The sequence below is a fragment of the Loxodonta africana genome, chromosome 2 (assembly GCF_030014295.1).
Source record: "Loxodonta africana isolate mLoxAfr1 chromosome 2, mLoxAfr1.hap2, whole genome shotgun sequence".
Classification (NCBI taxonomy): domain Eukaryota; kingdom Metazoa; phylum Chordata; class Mammalia; order Proboscidea; family Elephantidae; genus Loxodonta; species Loxodonta africana.
Genome location: NC_087343.1, coordinates 17,634,091 through 17,654,163, shown reverse-complemented (window position 1 = coordinate 17,654,163; position 20,073 = coordinate 17,634,091). Strand labels below are relative to the sequence as shown.

The 20,073-nt window shown below is 47.1% G+C and overlaps 1 protein-coding gene across 1 annotated transcript in view; it reads right to left on the bottom strand.

Annotated features, from left to right (window-relative positions):
• TRIO (trio Rho guanine nucleotide exchange factor) overlaps positions 1–20,073 on the bottom strand; it is a 417,508-nt gene that overhangs the window by 14,322 nt on the left and 383,113 nt on the right. The window contains exons 39-49 of the mRNA XM_064270659.1: positions 18,752–18,818; positions 17,323–17,426; positions 15,030–15,099; positions 12,851–12,940; positions 12,171–12,263; positions 11,407–11,457; positions 11,057–11,134; positions 9,946–10,137; positions 8,627–8,804; positions 5,220–6,016; positions 757–1,004 (exon numbers count right to left, since the gene is read on the bottom strand). Of these exons, the coding sequence (XP_064126729.1) occupies positions 757–1,004; positions 5,220–6,016; positions 8,627–8,804; positions 9,946–10,137; positions 11,057–11,134; positions 11,407–11,457; positions 12,171–12,263; positions 12,851–12,940; positions 15,030–15,099; positions 17,323–17,426; positions 18,752–18,818 (1,968 nt within the window). The remainder of the gene's footprint in view (positions 1–756; positions 1,005–5,219; positions 6,017–8,626; positions 8,805–9,945; positions 10,138–11,056; positions 11,135–11,406; positions 11,458–12,170; positions 12,264–12,850; positions 12,941–15,029; positions 15,100–17,322; positions 17,427–18,751; positions 18,819–20,073) is intronic.

Here is a 20,073-nt window from a genome sequence, read left to right as displayed (position 1 = left end):
CCACCTCAGAGCCTGAGCAGGAGGAGCCATCAGGCTTGCTCTCTCCTACAGCAGTCACTTCAGGGAGATTTAGAGGGGGGAGAGGTTTTAAATCTGCACCCAGATTCAACTTAATTTAAATTATTGTCTATGTAGCGAATTGGTTTCAAGTTTAAGTAAATAAGCCTTCTAGTGTGTATGAGGCTTGATCGCGGGAGGACCCAGGTCTCCATCTGCCGTTTACAGATGGATGCCTTCACTGACGTTCTCCTGCAGACTCCTCACCTCCCCCCGCCCAAGACCTCCAGGGACTAACTTATGTTCATGACCTGTAGAAGTCATGTTGCTAAATGTGAGTTATTGAAAGAACCTTCTAGCAAGAGGTTGAGAGATGGAATGCCAGCCCTCCTCACTTTGGGCTGACACACCTGGTGAGACATGAACGTGTACTAACTAGATGCCAGGATCGTTTTCCCTGCTGTGCATCCCTGCCCTTCCAGGGTCCTTTGCCTATTTCAATAGGAGCCCTGGTAGTGCAGCGGTTAAGTGCTTGGCTGCTTCCTGAAAGGTCAGTGGTTCAAACCCACTGGCTGCTCTGTGGGAGAAAGATGTGGCAGTCTGCTTCCGTAAAGACTGACAGCCTAGAAAACCCTACGGGGGTAGTTCTACTCTGTTAAGTTGGAATCGACTCGACGGCAATGGCTCTGCCTTATTTTGCACTTGCTTCTCCTGCCCTCTGCTACCCACAGCCTCCCAGGGGCGTGGAGGGACACTCACTTGAGAGTCCCGTCGGGGTTCTCCAGGACGACTGTACTGGTATGTCCCAGGACGAAGCCCGGAATCCAGCCCTCAGCGGCGGGGCACTGGTCGGTGGCGGCTCGGAACACCAAAAACATGTTCTGTTGGTTGCTGGCTAGAATTTGAACGACCTCTCCTTGATAGACGTTTATCTCATCCTCCTTCACTGCCGTGTAATCGTGTGTCACCAACATGGTGGAGATATTGCTACTGCTGCTACTTTCACTCTGTAGAGGGGACCAGGGGACAAAAAGGCAGAGGGGCTGCAGTGAGAGGCTGCTGACACACTCCCTTGGCACTCTGTCCCACTACAGGGCCACCTGCAGCAGGTCTACCACACACGCGGAGGCACGTCTAACTGTTCCTTCAGACCCCTTTTTGCTGGTGTGGTTGGTATATCTTTTTCAATAATTAAAAAATCAGGATTCCTCTAGAAAACAATTTAGAAACGATCTAAAAAAATCACTGCAGCGATGACACTGTTTTCTAGAAGCCTGATTATCGTCACGGTCTGATGTTTCTCGAACCTTCAAGGCAACAGCTTAATCCTCATGCTGACACCACCCAACCCAAATACGGTAATGTGACTGTGATATCATGCTTGTTTAAAAAAAAAAAACAAGAAAACTGTTATTAAATTTAGAAGCCAATTCGGCTCAGTGATAGATCAGATAATGGAGAAGTCGGTAAACCTGCCAGATGAGACATGTATCCCAGAACTGTGCCGAGCTGCTGGTGTGCCTAAGTAGCTCTACTTCCCTTTTAAAAGGAAGAACGTGAAATACCTGAAAAATGAACCACTACAACTTGGCCTCTAGAGAGGGCTGCTCTGCCCCCCTGAGGGGGTCACTTGGCAGTCCCTCCAAAGCACTTGCATGAGTCGAGGTCTTTAAGGTGCTGTGGCCGTAGGGACACACGGCAGAGCGTCACTGCAGGCACCATGGCTACCCGCGCCTGACATCAAACAGGCTTCGGCAGCAGCCCTTGAGTGGGACGGCCTACCCTTAAGCTGCAGCCCCAGGAGGCCAGGATCTCTGGCTCACTACTGTATCCTTTCTGTCCAGAGCAGTGACTGGCATACAGTAGGCACTCAGTAACTGACCAATGACTTAGTCAGTGTGGCAAGATTGCAAGAGCAAAATACGTATGATTTCTTAAGGCTGCACACTAGTGGTGGGAACAGCTGAGTAGAAGCTAGAAATAAATTCCAGTCTTGTGCCCGGGTCTCATTTTGTAAGTGACAGATTTGTTCCAGAAGGGAGGACAGGGCAGAGATCACCACCAAACACTGAGCTGCATCTTGCCCAAGTCCCTCCTGCCCGTAGCTGGGGGGTGGGGATGGCACCAAGCGCCCCGGTCCTGTGAGCTTGTACTAAGACAATGCCCACATACTCCCCGGCTCCAATAACCTGGTCTCTGCTGGACTCCTGCATGCCAGGGCAGGGCCTGGGTGGCTCAGATGCTGTTAGTCAAGATAACCTGCCATGTCTGCAGTCAGCCCTGTTGCTTAGCAAGCTGGTGTCAGCATATGGCTAGAGCTGATAAGGGGGCACGGGAGGGCTGCTCTGTGCACTGGCAGACCCTGCAAAAGGGTCTTCTGTCTTGGGAGGCAGAGCCTGGGGAAGCCCACACACCATGTGCTGTGACCTTCGGGATAAGGGCAGCAGGTCTCTACCCACCCGGGACATTTAAAACACACACAGGAGCTACCCGCTCTCCTTCCTTGTCTCTGCTGGATGTCTGCTGGCTTGCTCCCACCCTGTGGAGACCACTGATGTCTGTGGCTCCATGGCTCAGAGGACCCTGTGCACTCCTTTAGGCAACCATAGACTTTTTTAGCACGTACTTTATTATTCAAACTTATATGGCAATACCTAGTAGTTTTGAGATTACAAAGACAAACTTGCTAGAAAAATTTAAATGAAAACCAACTTCTGTGGCTGAGCTGTTTTGAGAAATACACCACACTAGGCTGTGTGTCATATTTGAGTACTCTGCCACAATAGTAATAGCTATGCCCTGCTTTCTGAACACATCTTATGTGCTGGGCAGTGTACTGGGCATTTAAAACCCACCTTACTTAATACTCACAGCTATCGCCTTGCCTGTGGGTGTGGTGGCCCTTGCGCCCCTACAGAGTGGGCAGGCAGTTAGCCAATCTGCCCAGGGCCTCCTGGCCTACAAGAGCTGGGGCTGGGAGTGACAGGCCTGTGCACATTTAGAGAGGCCAGGCCACACAGCCGAAAGCATGGCATGCACTCTGCCCTGCTCTTGGCAAAACCTTCCACAAATGGTGTCTGTATAAAGGGGACAAAGGGCCCAGGTTGAGGGTCAGGAGCTGCTGTCTGGCTGTGACCTCAGACAGTCCATGGACGAGGCTGAGAGAAAGGACTCCTTGGCTGATATGCCCAGTGGATAATTTGACCCAAATGGTGGGGGTGGAAAGACAGACCTTTTAACCAAAATGCTTATCTTGGAGGACATTTCAAATCCCCACTCCCGGGAAAGCACCTTCTCAGCTGGGCATTTCTGTAAGGTGTTCTGACTTGTCCAGAGCACTGCTGCAGTCCTGGGTGGTGCAAACGGGCAAGGTGATCAGCGGATCACTGAAAGGCTGGTGGTTTGCATCAACCCAGAGGCACCTCTGGACAAAGTCCTGATAATCTGCTTCTAAAAAATCAGGCGTTGAAAACCCTATGGAGCACAGTTCTACTCTGAAACGCATGGGGTCACCATGAGCTGGAATCAACTCTACAGCAACTGGTTTGTAAAACACTGTAGAACACAGAAAAAGTGGGAGGCAGAAACACTAGGCAAATCTCCCGACAGAGAACTTGCTGGAACAGGTGCCACACAGAATGTGCCGTGTCTCAGGGGAGCATCCCAGGATGAACACCTAGTGACCAGCACTGGCTCATGGTAGGAGCGTTGAAGGTGTTCATTCTGAAGCATGGACTCTGAGAATGCCTTTTGTTTAGTGGGGTGTCCAAGTTAGCAGGAGCTCAGGAGAGGCTGCCGGGCAGGTATTGTGGGCCATGCCCACACCTGGAGACTCCCTGCTGCCAGCAGGTGCTGCTGGCTTGGGCCCTCCCTGGGCTACTGGCACCTCTTTCTCTGGCTGAGTCTGCATGCTGACACTCACCTGCCCCCTGAGCATTTCAAATCTAACCTGGAGGGTAATGTGCTTGGCAGGACACGGTGAGACACCCATAATGGGACCTCAGTAACAGCCACCACAAAGGAGGCCTGCCCGGACCACTTATCTTTGATGATGAGACTCAAGTATAAATAAATATATCAAGGCCCATTAATGTAATGACAAAACATATAACAAAAAGTAAGAGGAAAGAATAAGACCAAGTGCACCCAACAAGGCATTAATGAAAGTCCAAAAGAAAGGGAAATACATGCAAAAGCCAGATTTTTCTTCTTTTTTTTTTTATAAAGAGAGATACAGACCCGTTTCGGGGAATGTGTTAAAAATTTATAAAGAGCTCAAACACTCCCTCAGACTGGCTCTATTCACTCATACATGCCTCTAGGAAAGTGTCATCCCAGGCCAGACCACCTGCCACATAGGAGAGCTGGGTACGATCGTGAGGAAGCCACGAAACAAGGGGAAACCCACCACAGCAACCCTTGGGCTTGAGAACACAATGCAAGTGACAGGCAAAGGGAGGCCCAGATGCCTGGTGGCCCCTCTGCAGAGGTGGGTGAGCACTACAGCCCTGCGCCCCCTGCTGGACGGCGGAGAGCTCCACAGCCAAACCCCGCAGCGTCCACAGGAGCTGGAATTCCCGGAAACCCTACAAGTCTCTCTTCGGAATAAAACCCTGGCTGGCGTTAATACTCCCACTGGTTAGATTCCTTCCCCCCTTTTTGTCAGCTTGGTGTGCTTTGAGTTGCTGTTGCAAGTTTTCTTGAGGGATTTTTTTCAGCAGATGAGCCAAGAATGCTGCAAAGATAGTTTAAGGCAGAAAAGAGCAAAAACCCAGCGGTGAGCGGACAGTTTAAAGCGTACGGATTCCAGTTAGAACAGGGGTGTGGAGCAGAGAAAAGTGCCCCTCCAAAACCTGCGTGCGAGGAAAGCAGGGCTGGAAGAAGTCCGAGGGTATGCTGCCGGCTGGAAAGTTTGAAAGACGTACAGGTGGCACATTCGGAAGGTTAGAGACCAGCTTGCTCTTGTTAAGGAGACACACACAAAGCAAGGAGAGCGTTAGTGAAGTCGGCTGTGTCCGCCGTGTCCATGAGCGTCCGCCCGACCCGCGGCTCACGCGTACGCACGCACATACACAAAGCTACACAAGTGTCTACGTGGTCAGTGCACAGGAGGCCGGAGAGTCGATTACTGCAGCGCAGGGCAGAGCCAGGAGTTAGTAGAGGACGGACGGCGACGCGGGACAGGCCGCGGGTGGGCGGGCCGGGCTCCGCCGTGGGCTTACCCCGTTGCTCTGGGTGGACTGCACGGACTGCTCGCTGGCCGAGGAGCACGTGCTCATGCGGTCTGTGTCCTTGCTGGGGGCTGTGTGGCGCTGCGCCTGGCGCTGAAGGGAGTCGCTGTCCCCCGGGAAGGTGAAGGAGCCGGGTCGGCTGGCGGGGGAGGTGGGGATGGCGCTCCAGAAGGAGCCCCCCTTCTGCAGCGGGCTGCTAGGGGGGAAAGGCTCCTTGCCGAAGGGAGAAGGGAACGTGGTGGACAGCGGAGAGTTCAGGGGTGAGATGGCCCCGGGCCGGGGCTTTGCCAGGGGCAGGGCGCCCAGGCTGGCCCTTGGGCGGCCGTCCTCCGCGTGCCCCCGTGCCTCCTTGGTGTTCCCGTTGGCAGACTTTCTGGGGCTCTCCATCACCTTCATCTTGGGAATCGGCTCGGCTTCTTTCTCGGGACCCTCACATTCTCCGCTGAGAGGGGGCCTGCTCGGCTGGCTGGGGGTGGCCTCTGGGGTGAGGCCACTGCTGGGAGGAGGCAGGGAGGGGCCGTGAGTGGACGTACCTGACATCTTGTCTGCCTCCGCCTGGCTCGAGGCGGCAGAGGAGACCAGCACTGGGGAGTGGTGTCGGACGGGCTGGGGGATCCTGGAGGGTCTGCCCCTGCTCGAGCTGGGTATCCCGCCGCAGCTGCCAGGGCCCGCGCTGTGGTTGCTGCTACCACTGCTGCTTGGACCCCCACCGCCTCCGCCCCCGCCGCTGCTGCTGCCCCCGCTGCCCCCACTGTGGTTCCTCTGGTACTCGATGGGTGATGTCAAGGCTGTAAGAAAGCAAGACACAGCAGAAAAGGTTCAGCCAAGGCCCCAAGGAAAACATGACCTTGGGCAAAGGAAGAAGGTCTGGTGGCACAGTGGTGAAGAGCTCGGCTGCTAACCAAGAGGTCCGCAGTTTGCATCTACCAGCTGTTCCTTGGAAAACCTATGGGGCAGTTCTACTCTGTCCCATAGGTTCCCTATGAGTCACAATCAACTCAGCTGGCAACGGGTTTGGTTGGTTGTTTTGGGCAAAGGAAAAGAAACCATCATACAATCAAAAGGGCATGAGGACGTGAACGTCCCATAATGAAGTCACAGGGCTGTCAATGCAGTCTCCTGTCATCACGGTTTACAAACACAAGCATCCCGGGGACAGGAGGGGCCCACCACGCATTAGCAGACTGAATAGGGAGGGTCTTCAGTGCCACCCTCCTGTGCATTACAAGTTAAAATTATATGGTCGATGAAGCTAAGTGTGCACGGATGAGGGATGGGCAGGAGACGGCCAAGGTGATGGAGGCACAGAGTGAATGGGGATGAGGGTTCGTGAGACCCTGATTCCCCAACTGCAGGCGGGGAGACTCTTCTGCATCCCTCTAAAAGGATATGAGCTGTGTGGCCGGAGCACCATGACAGCATCAATGTTCACAGTAAGACGATGCCCTTGGGGGATGCAGAGCCGCCGAGGCAGAGCCCACGAGGACCCTGCCAGCACCAGCTGGCCCCCATGTGGTGCGAGAGGCTGACCCAGCCTCCACAATGTTGTCCGTAAACCAGAAGTGGCTGAGGCAAAGGAGAACCTGGTTTTACAGACCACCTCTGCTTGACAGATGGAAGAGAGGTGACGAAGTTAAAGACAAGGCGGTTGTGAGGCTCTCGAATTAGTGAATTTAGTTTTGCTACATAATCATCTGGAGGAAAAAAACAGGAAACACGCCAAGTAAACCAGGCGGCAAATACTGACACAAATTCTTACAGTGTTAATGCCTGTGAGAAACAGGCGTACCGACTCCTGTCTAGGAGGCAGCTGGTATGTGTGTGAGAGCATCCTGAGCCCCTGGCATCTTATACACCTTGCAGAGGTCTGACTCAGTGGAGGGAGGGGGACAAAGAAGGAAGCTAACGTGCCCCAGCTCCCACGACAGCACCACATTCCATCCTGTGCAGTGTGTGTTACTACTATGACCTAGGCTGGGCAGGCGTCTAGTAAACTTTAACGTCAAGGCCTAATCATGCTTGCAATTTTGGTGGCAGTTCATTCATTTTTTTTTTTTTTTTTTTAAAAGAAAATGATAAAGTTTAAATATTTCCTAATAGTTAAATGCTTGGTAAGGAAACTGGGTGGTGGAAGTGGTTTGCGATTGCTCCCAACTGAAAGGTTGGTGGTTTGAAACCACCCAGCAGCTCTGTGGAAGAAGGGCCTGGCAATCTGCTTCCATAAAGATTACAGCCAAGAAAACCCTACGAAGCGGTTCTACCCCATAACACATGGGGTCGTCATGAGTTGGGAGTTGACTTAACAGCAGCTAACAGCGGCAGCAGCAGTGGCAACAATATATGCTTGGTATTTAAGGCCACCACTTAAGAACAAAATACCTAAAGAATCCCGCACTCAGGACCTCCAGAGGAGCTAAAACTTCCTCTCTATGCAAAGGAACGGTCTACCTGCCACCCTCCCGAATGTATCAGATTCTAACTGCAGATATAAGAAATGATCGATCTAGCTATCTGGAGCTAGCACCTAGGCAGCTGATTACCACTTAGCCAAAAATGTCATGTGACCTTGATTTTTTTTTTTTTTGCTGAGTACCTGTATACCTGGTTCTTGAAAGTTCTGCAAGGTGTGGAGGTGGTTTTATTGCGACAAAGAACATTCAAACATTCTCTTGGGCTGGGGCTCAGAAGCAGAATATGGGAAAGAAATGATTAAATGAATACTTAGATTCTGACTCAATTCTTGAAGCTTGGCAATGATCCCCAAGTTAGAATCAACGCAATTATCTAAGGTCAGCATGGCCACTCTCTGCTGATAAGGCTGTTCCGCCAAGTTGTTTGGCAAGTTCTCTATAATCACACATGTGGTAGAAGCCAGGAAGAATAGAACCCTCTTATCTTTTCCTGGAGGTGAGAGGCGTGGACTTGCAATGCAATCCAACATAAACTCTAAAGTGCCCCTGGCGAATTTCTCCAAGACATTTGGCCAGTTCAATCTCCTGCCCTATACTCTCCATGCACTAGGGATCGAATGCCCTAGACCCTGTGGGACAGGATGGGGCAGTGTGGTGGGGAGGGGCCCACGTCCGAGAGCCAGATGGTCTGTTCTGAATCCCAACTCTGTCAGGAACCACTTGTGTGACTTTGGGCAAATGACAAATCACTCTGGGCCTCAGCTTCCTCATCTGTAAAATGGGAACAATAATAGCATTTGCCACATAGGGCTGTTGTAAAGATTAAATGAGATCACATATGCACAGAGCTTAGAACAGTGCCTGATACACTGTGAGTGCTAAACAAATTCTGTGTTTGTTACTGATATGTAACTGGAGGGGGAACAGAACCAGGGATGCATACATTAGGGAAAGAAAACACGCACACAGGAAGAGAACACACATTACCATTTAAAAAATTGCGCTGGTTTTCTAAAATTTGGTTGATTTCATGGATCCATGTTTGCCGGACACTTGGACTGGATGAATGCAAAATAAAGGTCTCCACCACGTCACCTGTCCTTGATGTCAGAGCAAACTTACAGGGATCGTTTTCCACGTTTTCCTCCAGGCAAAGGCAACTCACCTGAAAAACATTACAGAACCTTGGTCGCCACTGGTCAAGTGCAAATAAACGTCTGCCCACTCTCAAACTTGAACAACCACTTTTTGGCTGAGCTACCATTTTTACTGCCTCAGATATTGGTACCTTGAAGTTTTTCGATGCTGTTGCAAATGATTCAGTGCTTGGCTACTAATCAAAAGGTTGGAGGTTCAAAATCCATCCATAGGTGCACTGGAGGAAAGGCCTGGTGATCTACATCTGAAGAGCACGCAGCCACTGAAAACCCAGTGGAGCACAGGTCTACCCTGAATACATGGGGTCACCAGGAGTGGCAATCGACTCAATGGGATTTTTTTGGGGGGGGGCGCTGATTTACTTGCCTTCTCCTTCAGAGAGCAAGCACCACCCAGGCAGAGACTGCACCATCTGGCCACCCCTGAGCCCAGCACTGAACACAAAAAACCCTTGCTGGACGAAGGAAAGACGACAGCAAGAAGTCAGTCCTCGTTCCTGGCCAGAGCAATACTCCAAATCTGTGCCTCCATATCTAGATCAGTTTTATGTGGTCCTGGGGAGGGAGGAGCACAGAAGTCAACCACGGTGAGGTCTTCTCGTTGTGGTAAAAATGAAACGGCTGTTGTCAGCGGCAGAGTTCTCTCCTTCCATGCAGAAAGCCGGGGTTGGGCTCCTGGCCAGTGCACCTCACATGCAGCTGCCAGCTGTCAATCAGTGGAAGTTTGTGTGCTGCTATGAGGCTGAACAGGTTTTGGTGGAGCTTCAGACTCAGATGGACTAGGAAGAAAGGCCCGGTGATCTGTGCCTGAAAATCAGCCAGTGAAAACCTCAAGGATCAATATGGTCTGATCTGCAGCCAATTCTGGGAATGGTCCTGGGGATGGTTCCATTGTGTATGGGGTCACCATAAGTCAAAGGAGTCAAAGGCTGACTCGATGGCAACTAACAACAATGATCACACAAGAGATGTGACAGAGACAGTAAAATGAAAAGAGTGCTGGGGTGAGCTTAAAGATTCTCAAATATGGCAGGAAATTCTCCAAATACTTAATAAAGGAGCAACATATGCCATTGTTAAAGCCTGCTGTTTATCAGCGCAATGGTACCTGAATTAGCACACAGGAAAATATGCAGAAACACAAATTACCTTGATGCTGTTCTTAAACAGGAATCCCGGCATGGAGAAGCCTTTTTTTTTATCGAGCGGTTCGCTGAAGATGACGATCTGCTCGAAGAGGAACACCCGCCTCTCCTTGCATCGAGGCAGGAGTCCTGTGTCCTGGTCTGTGACCAAGAACGTGTCCTGCAAGAGCAGTTTACCCTGGGCAACAATTTTACCCTACGACAAAGAAAAGGGTGTTAAGAGAGCCACAACTCTGTTACTTTAGATTTCCTCTCACAGAATATGTCTTTCTTCTAATTTTAATTTATAGAGCTTAAAAAAAAGGCCCCTTTCTTCTACCGTAATGAGTTCTTAGCCCCCAAGAAAACAATTATCTATATAGCCTTCTTGCCAACCTTTGTATAAACCACTGGCCTCATTTACAATCAAAGACTAAGGCTGGGATCTAATTAGGTCTGGTCCACACTAGTCCCCAGACCCGTGGCACAAACATCACTGGAAGGGACCAGTCAGAAATGCATAAGAAGCTGTTTTAACCCTTCTGGTGATTCTGTTGTGGGCTTAAGTTTGAGAATCAGAGCACTTGAACTCTAAACCCTAATTTTCTAGCAAAACAGTGGGCAAGAAAAGCAAAGCTCTCTCCCGTCTCCTTACTCAATAGCTCTGAGTATCTTTAGGGTATATAGCAGGTACTATGTCAGGTTATGTCAGGTGAACAGCCTGGCAATGCATGCAAGTTTGTGAGACTAACGATGAACACAGTGGCCTTCGAGTCAGGCTCTCAGGGGTGACAGACGGTTTAGGGTCTCCCCGGGCCAGTCTCTACAGAACTAACAAGGCTTAATCACCAGGGGAAGAAATCTGGCTCTTAACAATCGAGGGGTCTGAGACGCTAACCCATTCCTGTCTGTCTGTGCAGTGAGGCCCTGGCCTTGAAGCAGGGGTGGCTCCCCAAAAAAGCAAATCAAGTACACGGAAAAGAAGCTGAGAGGAAATATCAATCAGTTGAAGTGAAGTGAGAAGAGAGAAAACCAAGCAAAAAGATCAGTTTTCTACATGTAGGGATAAAAAACCCAAGACAAAATAAGGTGACAGAAGAGAGAGAAGTAGTTTTCCAGAACAGTCTCTGCATTACATCAAATCCTTGCAGACGCCCCACATTCATCATGTCGTTGCACCGCTTGGGGACAATACACATGACTTCTACGGCTCTCTGTTGGAGGAGAAAGCAGAGTTAACATTGTTTCCTCTGAGGGAAAGCTAGCGTGGTAACCCTAAAACACGGTTCGGTGGCCGGTGTCTCTCCCTCCCGTCAACTTGCGTGTAGAGTTCCAGGGCCACCACCGCCTGCTAGGACGACCCTCCCTCACAGGGAATGGCCAAGTGCCTCTGCCGCACATGGGGGTCTAGAGGGGCCTGGGGGGAGCCAGGCGTTAGACTCTGGGGTGGGGGTAGGTGGGCGGCACAGCAGGAAGGACGTGGTACCTCTAGTTCTGATGTATCCAGGCTAGCTTTTTTGGAATACTTGAGGAAGTCCTGCAAGGGAAATGGAGAGAAGGAGCATGAAGGCGGTGATGACCAAGGCAGCTGACTAGCCTTTCTGATCACTCACTACATGCCAGGGACTGTGTCAGGCACGTTAGTTCTGTCTTCTCTTTTCATTCTCCCAGTAACTCAGTAAAAAGGGACTCCTGCGTGGATTTCAAGCTGTGGCATCGCAAAGCCAGGCCAAATCTATCTATGCAGACAATGGTTCCTGTTTTACACCTAGACCAGCTCATCTCTTTACATCCAGGTCCTAGGTTCCATATATGACAGAATCTCAGGACATTTAAATAGTCACTTTTTATCATGGAAAAACATGTGATTGTGCCTCAAGCTGTGTTTAAGAATTTCGCCAAATCAGGGACTGTTGTTAAACCACAAGAGAGGACAAGGCAGAGATTAAAATGTTTCTTTTATGAAAGACTCCCAGATCTGAAAATATTTAAGGTCAGCAGAGCTGAAGAAAGCTGTCTCAGAGAAAATTATGAGTATTCAAAGGTGGGGAAAGAAGTTTACTTTTATTGACATTTTGATTCAGAACCTGATGTAAGTTAAACACTGAGAAAATAGTGTAAAAGGTGTCATATTAAAATTTGTTACAAAAAAATCTCCCTTCCCCCTGCCCAAGCCCTCCTCCCCCTCATCAAGTCTCGTCCTCCCACACACATATCCGGCGCTAGAGCCTGTACCTCACACTCACTTACCTTCAGTAACAGCTGATACTTCATAATTCTCTGCACCGGTTTTATTAATAAATCTGTGAGTTGCAACCTGTGGCCAAGGCGCTGTTTTAAGTCCTATGGTTTTAGATGAGAAAAAACAATGTTAAGTTTTGTTTCTTAAAGGGGAATTTTTTAGTCCTTGTGCCTGCCAGAGAGGCTAACGTTGCCAGCAAAAGTCATAAGAGAAGAAGCTGCCACTCAGCACCAAAACCACTCACAGCTTGAGGGGATTTCTGAGTTTCACACTCTAACCTTTTGGGGTATTCTTCAAAGTGGTTGTTAATGCTTACGTAAAGGCCTTCTTTCAACTGCTCTCTTTCATGCCTCGTTATAAGCATATATTTTATTTAAATCTCAGAAGAGATTAAAAGTTAAGATCAAGGGCTATCTGGAACTAGTCACGAGCTCTACATTTAAAACTAATTAAAAACTTATTTTAACAATGACCCTAGCCTTCGAAACGACAAAGGATGCGACCATCGACTGAATTCACACTCATTTCTCTGATTTACAGGCAGGAAATAGAGGCTTAGAACTCTTATCACTGAGGCTGATATCCTGAGGTCTGCTTTAATGCCTGGGGAGCAAACCATACTTAATTTCTGGAGATCAAATGTAATAAAAGAGTCACCAAGATGTTCTGTTTTCGTCCTGGGTCTTACCTCAAAGAAGGTATCGATGTATTCTGAGACGATGTGCTCAGACTTTGGTTTATTTTGACAATAAACTATGTACATGTGCAACCTTCTCTCCTAGAAATGAAAAGGCAAACGAGTTGAAACCATCGCAGGTTCAACGGAACACAACAACGCACGCACATTTCTGCACACTCGTGAGGAAATTAAGGCAAAGCTGCACGACCAAGATGGGCTTCTGTTCGTGACACTGTAATGACCTCTATCCTTGCTCCTGCAGGGGTGCCATGCCCTCACCTTACACAGCAAAAACCAGAGGCAGCAAAGAACACACTTCTAAATACTGCGGGAAGAGCTACTCCCATCCTCCAAACCTGCTAACAGTCCTAGTGAGTCAGGTTGTTTTCAGTAGGGAACAACAACAAAACACAAAAGCCAAAAAAAAAAAAAAAAAAAACCCAGTTCGGCTGAAGTTGATTCTAACTCATGGAGACCCCATGTGTGCAGAGTAGAACTGCTCCACGGGGCTTTCAAGGCTATGACCTTCCAGAAGCAGATGCCCAGGCCTGTCTTCTGGAGCATCTCAGGGTGAGTTCGAACTGCCAAACTTTCAGTTAGTATTTGAGTGTTAAATAGTCTGGACAAAGAAAAAAGTAGATCACGCAATCTCTTAACCCAGCGAGGCTCAAACTGTGATCTGCAGAACGCTGGGGATTCCCAAAGCCCTTCCAGGGAATCCATGAGGTCCAAACTATTTTGAAACAGCACTAAGCTGCTGGGTGCCCTTCTCACTGTGCTGGTATTGGCGCTGATGTGCAAACCAGTGGTGGTGGAGCTGCTGGCCCCTGAGCACATGTTCTACACCACCACACACACTCGGAGGAAAAAAAAAAAAAAAAAGTCAGCTTCACTTAAGAATGTCCTTGATGAAGTCATAAAAAAATTATTCATTTCATGAAATCTCAGTCGCCGAGTACACAGCTTTTTAACATTCTGCGTCAAAGCGGGAAGTCCACACAACCCTTCTTCTGCAGGTGATAGGTGTCTCAAGGAAAACCACTCGGGCCTTGAATTGTGAGTGGAGCCAACGGCTTTTTTCATGGAACGCCACACGGATCGGTGGACACAAACTGCACTTATTCACACTCGGGGTATCTGGTAGATATTTTCTTGAACATGGTTGAAATAAGACTGTCATCTCCAGGTAGGTAACTGGCAGTGTTTGGTAATAACTTTAAATTCGAACTTGCAAGCACAAAATTAGAATTTTGGAAAACATGTATCTGCCACCGTGAACCCGGCATCTTCCCAATACTTAAAAGGCTTTCCTGGTGAGATGGGTGAGGGGATTCTGATATTGGGTAATGAAATGTGTCATCGCCTGGAACATCTGGCTCACTCAGGAGACCAGTATTTTCCAGTGACCAATGCGTGATGGTACAAGATCACGTCTCATGGGTTTTAAAGTAAGCCCAGGGAGAAGCTCACTAATAGGTTTTCAAATTCTACGTTACAGCTAATTTTAAGAAATTATCACTTGTTGAGTTTTGGTGTAGTGTGAAGGAAAAATATCTATTATTATCAGAAAAGGCTCTTAAAATATACCTCCCTTTCCAACTATATATCTGTGTGAGGCTGGATTTTCTTCACGTATGTCAACCAAAACAGACCACAACAGACTGAATGGAGCAGCAGCTACGAAAACTCGGCTGTCTCCTATCAAGCCAGGCCTTAAAGAGATTAGCAAAAATACAAAAATTCTCACCACTATTTTTTTTAAGTATAGTGATTTAAAAAAAATCTTTAATAGTAACAATTATTTTAGATATAATATGCATATATGTGGCTATTACAATAAACCTATGACATGTATGTGCACATCTGCCCTATACACCTCTTTGCCCACCGACATCCCCAAATGTGCCGGCTTCAGGATTCCCACTGGGACCCTCTCCCAACCTGTATGGATGGTAGCTAAATACTCATTTAGGGCCCAGGTGATCAGGAAAGAAGGTAATTCATATGCAGAAAAACTAGAAGGGATTTTAGTTCCAACTCGTTGGCACTGTACAGTTTGATTACATATATTCTCAACGTGGGCACGTTTATCAACTGCAAGGGACTTCTCCTTTACTCTGACAAGCCAATTACTAAACGTGACAGTGTTAGAGCTGAATATAAACAGAGCTATTGCTATTGTACTTACGTGCTTAACAAAAAGGGACCCTAGTTTTTCTGGATCCTCAAGGCACTTCTCCAACTCTCCTAAAAAAAAGCTGAAAACGGGGAAAGTATTAGGACCATTTCCAATTAGCCTTCTAATTTTAGATTTAGGTTTACATTTTTAAAACACCCTGTTTTGACATGAGTAATTGGGGAACACAAAGTACATACTTCACAGATTGAACGGACACAGAAAATATTTTGTTAGGACATTGCCTCCCAAGCCTTAAAACATAGAGACACATAGTTAAAAAAGACGAGGCAGAATGAAAGTGTGCTTTCTCTGGCAACCTACCCTTCCTTTGGACAAATAACATTTTTCACTTATGTTTTCTCAAGGAACAACATTTTTGTTTTTGAAAACCTGGTCCTTGTATCTGAGTTTCGTATTCGTTCCATGGTAATTTTTAAGGGACTCAAATTGGATAATAATAGATATAAAATACTGAAAATGTTACTTGTTCCAGCTTTATAACATACTCTCAAATATAATGAAAATCAATTTCTAGATTACAAACACTAATGCCCATTAAGATTAAAACTGGATTAAAAGATAATCGCAATATAACAAAATAGCAGTAAGAAAACTGCTCTTTATTTCTTCTGGGCTGTAGTTGTCTTCAAAACTTATGGTCATCTTAATTATCACTTGCATATGTTTATATTTATGTTTGGTACTTTATTAACCTGCAAACCAGCATACCAATTAACGTCATGTTGAATTTCCTAGCAGGTAGGGTGTTACTGTTTCTAGCTGTGCAGGAGACAGAAGCATGTGCTAGGATCCAGATGGCCATTACTGAAGGCAGCTTCTCTGTCTGGTCATCCCAGAAACCTCTGCCCTTTCCCCCTCCCTGTCAAAGCCTTAAAAATCAGCCAGAGAAGATGACTAAATAATAGCACAGAACACCACTTTTCAAACTGGTTTCACTGTAGACTCTGGTTAAGTCTACAGTCCATAAAGCTGTAAACTGGAATGCTATTTCTAAAGTTGACCATGATTTATCTGTGAGTCCAACAGAATTAGACATTACAGGCTGCCGTGTTACTGTTGAATAGACTGCGACTCAGGGCGACCCCATGTGTACAGAGTAGAACTGCTCCATAGGATTTTCAAGGCTGTGGCCTTTTGGAAGCAGATTGCCAGGCCTCTGGGCGGGTTCCAACCACCAACCTTCTGGCTAGTTGTAAAGCACTTAACTGTTTGTGCCACCCAAGTGCCTAGACATCACAAAAAAGCCAGGGGACATTAAATAAAGAACCTATACCTGGGGGTTCGAGGGTTCCACATTCCATTAGGAGAGATAAGAAAAATGCAGAAAAAATATTAAAGCAAAACACTGCTTGATCCATGCATGATAACATCTCCTATTTGTAGAGTATTTCAGTTTAAACAGCACACTCACATACGATGACTTATTGGAATGTTCCGGTTTAATGCAGAAGGGAGCATTTGACCCTGCTTTAAAGAGAGGGTGGGATTCTGATGGTGATGACAGCGTGTTCCAAGTGAGGGAACGGCAACACGCAGAAGGAAGGGAAGGAGGAGGCACGTCCAGATCACGCGGAATGGAGCAGTGCAGCCAGAACGTTCCAGTGTGATAGCAGCGCCAGCACTAGCAACCCCCAGATGAGGCGGGATTGTTAAAATGCTCAGCAAGGCACCACAGCAGGGCTGGACGTGTGATGACAGGCTCTGGCAGCTGAGGCGCGGCCCCCACATGGGTCTCTTTCTTGATTAGGATGGCATGGCCAATGCGTGGGGACCAGGTCTGATAGTTCATGGGAAATCACATCTCCTTTCCCCAGGAAAACAGCGTGGGAAAAAGGAGTATCTTCAAATCCCTCTAATAGCAACTCATGTTTAATCAAAGGGTAGCTGTAATTAGAAACACTTATTGAGGCTTCCTCAATACATGTATCAACTCGGTCACTCTTCACAGAACCTCTGGGTGGTACTATGACCCACACTGTGTGGATGGAGAATGGAGGCAGAGAGGTGAAGCCAGCAACTGCAGGTCAGGACCAGGCTGGGGACCCAGCAGTCTGGCTCTGGACCTCTCTGCATGGGCCAGCAGGATGAGGAGGGACCTCTCCCACGCCACGACTCACAAAACCACCCGCTACACCAGCATTTCCTCCACACCAGCCGCCTGCATGAGCTACAGGGAATGAGTGAAACACACCAGTAAACACCCTCTGCCATGGCTGCAGTGATGCAGCATGGTACGTGTCTGTGCCGCACACCTCACAGGCACACTGGGTATCATACGTACTCTCTATGCCAGTCATAAATCTGATGGATGTTGCCAAACACAATCTTGTCTTTTCCTTTCATGTCATCAGGAACACCATCTTCTTTCATTAGTGCCATGTAGCCCTGTAATGGGATATTCAACTGAGTTTATTTCATTGTGTGTTTGAACCAAGCAGGGGCTTACTGCTTCACAGTCCAAAGGACAAAACAGTCACTCGCACTGTCTCATAACCAGTTTTTTATTTAGAAATAGACAAAAATTCTACATGGAAAACGTCCTTAACTGGCACTTGAAGTTCACTGCTATATTCACTGCTGCAGTTTCCTCTCCCTGCACTGTTTAGCATCCCTAGAGCAGAATTCTTCTAAAGAGCTGAAGAGCTTTAAATAAACGCAGGTGGCTTCATAAGGCAAATCCTCTTATCAGCTTGTAAATATTACATATTCGGCCAGGAACATATTTCCTTTATTCTCAGCATTTATCTCAAATAGACACTTTCTTTTTCCTATTTCAGATTATTTACATAACCTGTTAAATAAGGATTTAGCTTTTTTTGTTTTAAATAAATTGAAGTGTTAACAATGATTGATTAAACGAGTTGCTAAAATGTGGTTAAAACTTCTATTTAACTCAAACGGAATTTGGCTTGTATAAGAGCCTCTTAAGTTTTCAAGTTACTTATTTTAACGTTAACTATGACTGCAGATGGATCAGACATGTTACTCTTTTATGCTACACAATTAACGGTATTAGCCATTACCTTTAATGGAATGTGCACCTAAAAACAATTGTACTGTACATATTTTCAAAGCTGAAAGGATAAATGACATTTTATATGATAAAAATGGCTTTTCAACAGGTTGAGCTTATTGATAACTTGACCTTAAAGGCAGGGATAAGCCTAGAGAAGGCACTGATCCAATACGAAAGGCTCTGGCTACAGAGCGCTTAGCAACTTCTGATCAATCTAAACGGTGACACATTCATTCTGTGCAAAACTCTGAGCAAATGACCTGCTGCAGCTGCAGGCCAAGCTCTGAACACAGTGGATTCCAGATGGAGGGAAATCCACAGCTGGGCCACGCTGATTCTTTTCAACCAAAATGTTCTCATTTTTGTGGTGAAACCCTCTTTACAAAGCAGTTAAAGGCAAGACTCTGACAGAATTAATACAATGGTTGGCTCTCATAATTTAAAAACTGTAAAAACAAATGGATCACACAGAGATGCACTGTGCAAAAAAAGGAAACACGTACTACGATATCAATTGTTAAGATAATAGACTAATGCTATTTTTCAGAAATGCCTTATGGGTTGCTTATTTAATTTTGCTCAAAAGTGTTTTTAAAGCATTCAAGGAGATAGCAGTGTTAAACCGTCTCCCACACCACCTCTCTAGACCACACTGGGGTTGTTATAAGGATATTAAATCTCTGGAAATATATACCTCAACCACGTAGCCGAGGTCCCGTACATAGTCACGCTCTGTCTCCACTAATTCTTGCAAAACATAGCTGGAAAGAGAAGATGATGTTTACAACCCGAACTCTTTTTGTTTTCTAAATGAATTCTCTTGTACTTTTGCTTCTGTCAGGACAGACCTGTGTTAGGACTGAACACTGACTCATCAGACTTGCACAGCTGGGCCTTACACCACTTACAGGTTCAGTGGTGACCCATGACAGCTACGGAGTCAGCAGACACTGAGATACACGCACACGAGCACAATTGGGGTTGTTCACCCTGCCAGGCTCAGGTCCAGTGAGCACACAGCAGAAAAGCTCAGGCCTAACTTTGCCATAAAGGCAGGACGTTAAAGGAAATATTTAAAAAAACAAAACCAAACAATTTAGTCATTTTAAGCTCCACTGGACATAGAAGAAAACCTTTTACCTCAGGCATTTAAAGCCTTTTACTTCAGATATTAAAGCCTTGGGTCTGATCACTGCCAATGTAAGGCCACTCAGCCATCAGATGACAACTACTTCATCAGTGTAGCAAACAGCCTCACCTGGTCTGAAAGGGCTTTGGTTGGTGGGTCGATTCATTCACTCAACACATATAAGGCACCTACTATGTGCCTAGCGTCAGTCATTCTGTTGTTGTTAGATGCCGTTGAGTTGTTTTTGACTCATAGTGGCCCCATATGACAGAGCAGAACTGCCCTATAGGGTTTCCTAGGCTGTAATCTTTATGGGAGCAGATCACCAGGTCTTTCTCCCTCAGAGCACCTGGGCAGTTTAGAGCCACCGACCTTTCAGTTAGCAGCTGAGCACTTAACTGCTGTGCCACCAGGGCTCCTTAATATCACCCTAGCACTGTGGATACGGCGCCGAATAAAACAAAGTCCCCGTCCTCACAAAGCTTGCAAACAGTCTTTCCCCTTCTCCAAAGGCAAGCTTAAACCCTCTATTCTACTTTTTAGAACTCTTTTATCACCATGAGCTGCTGTCCTGGAAATGAAGAACATGACCACTAAGGTATCTTTGAAAATGTTCACACTTTCAGGGCTGTATCTGATTTTATCGTGCCTTCTTTTTCCTTCACAACTATGCACACAATGGAAAGCCAAGCAGTTTCTCACCAGCAGTGGCTGAGGATATACTTGCCTTCCATTGTGCTTATTTAGAAATACAGTATAATACACAAATAGGACAATAAAAACCATGGCAATGGCTTACTGAGCACTTAGCAGGTCCTGAGTGCTTTTCAAACATGCACACACATGTGCGTGCACATACATGCATGCACACACACCTGCACGTGCAT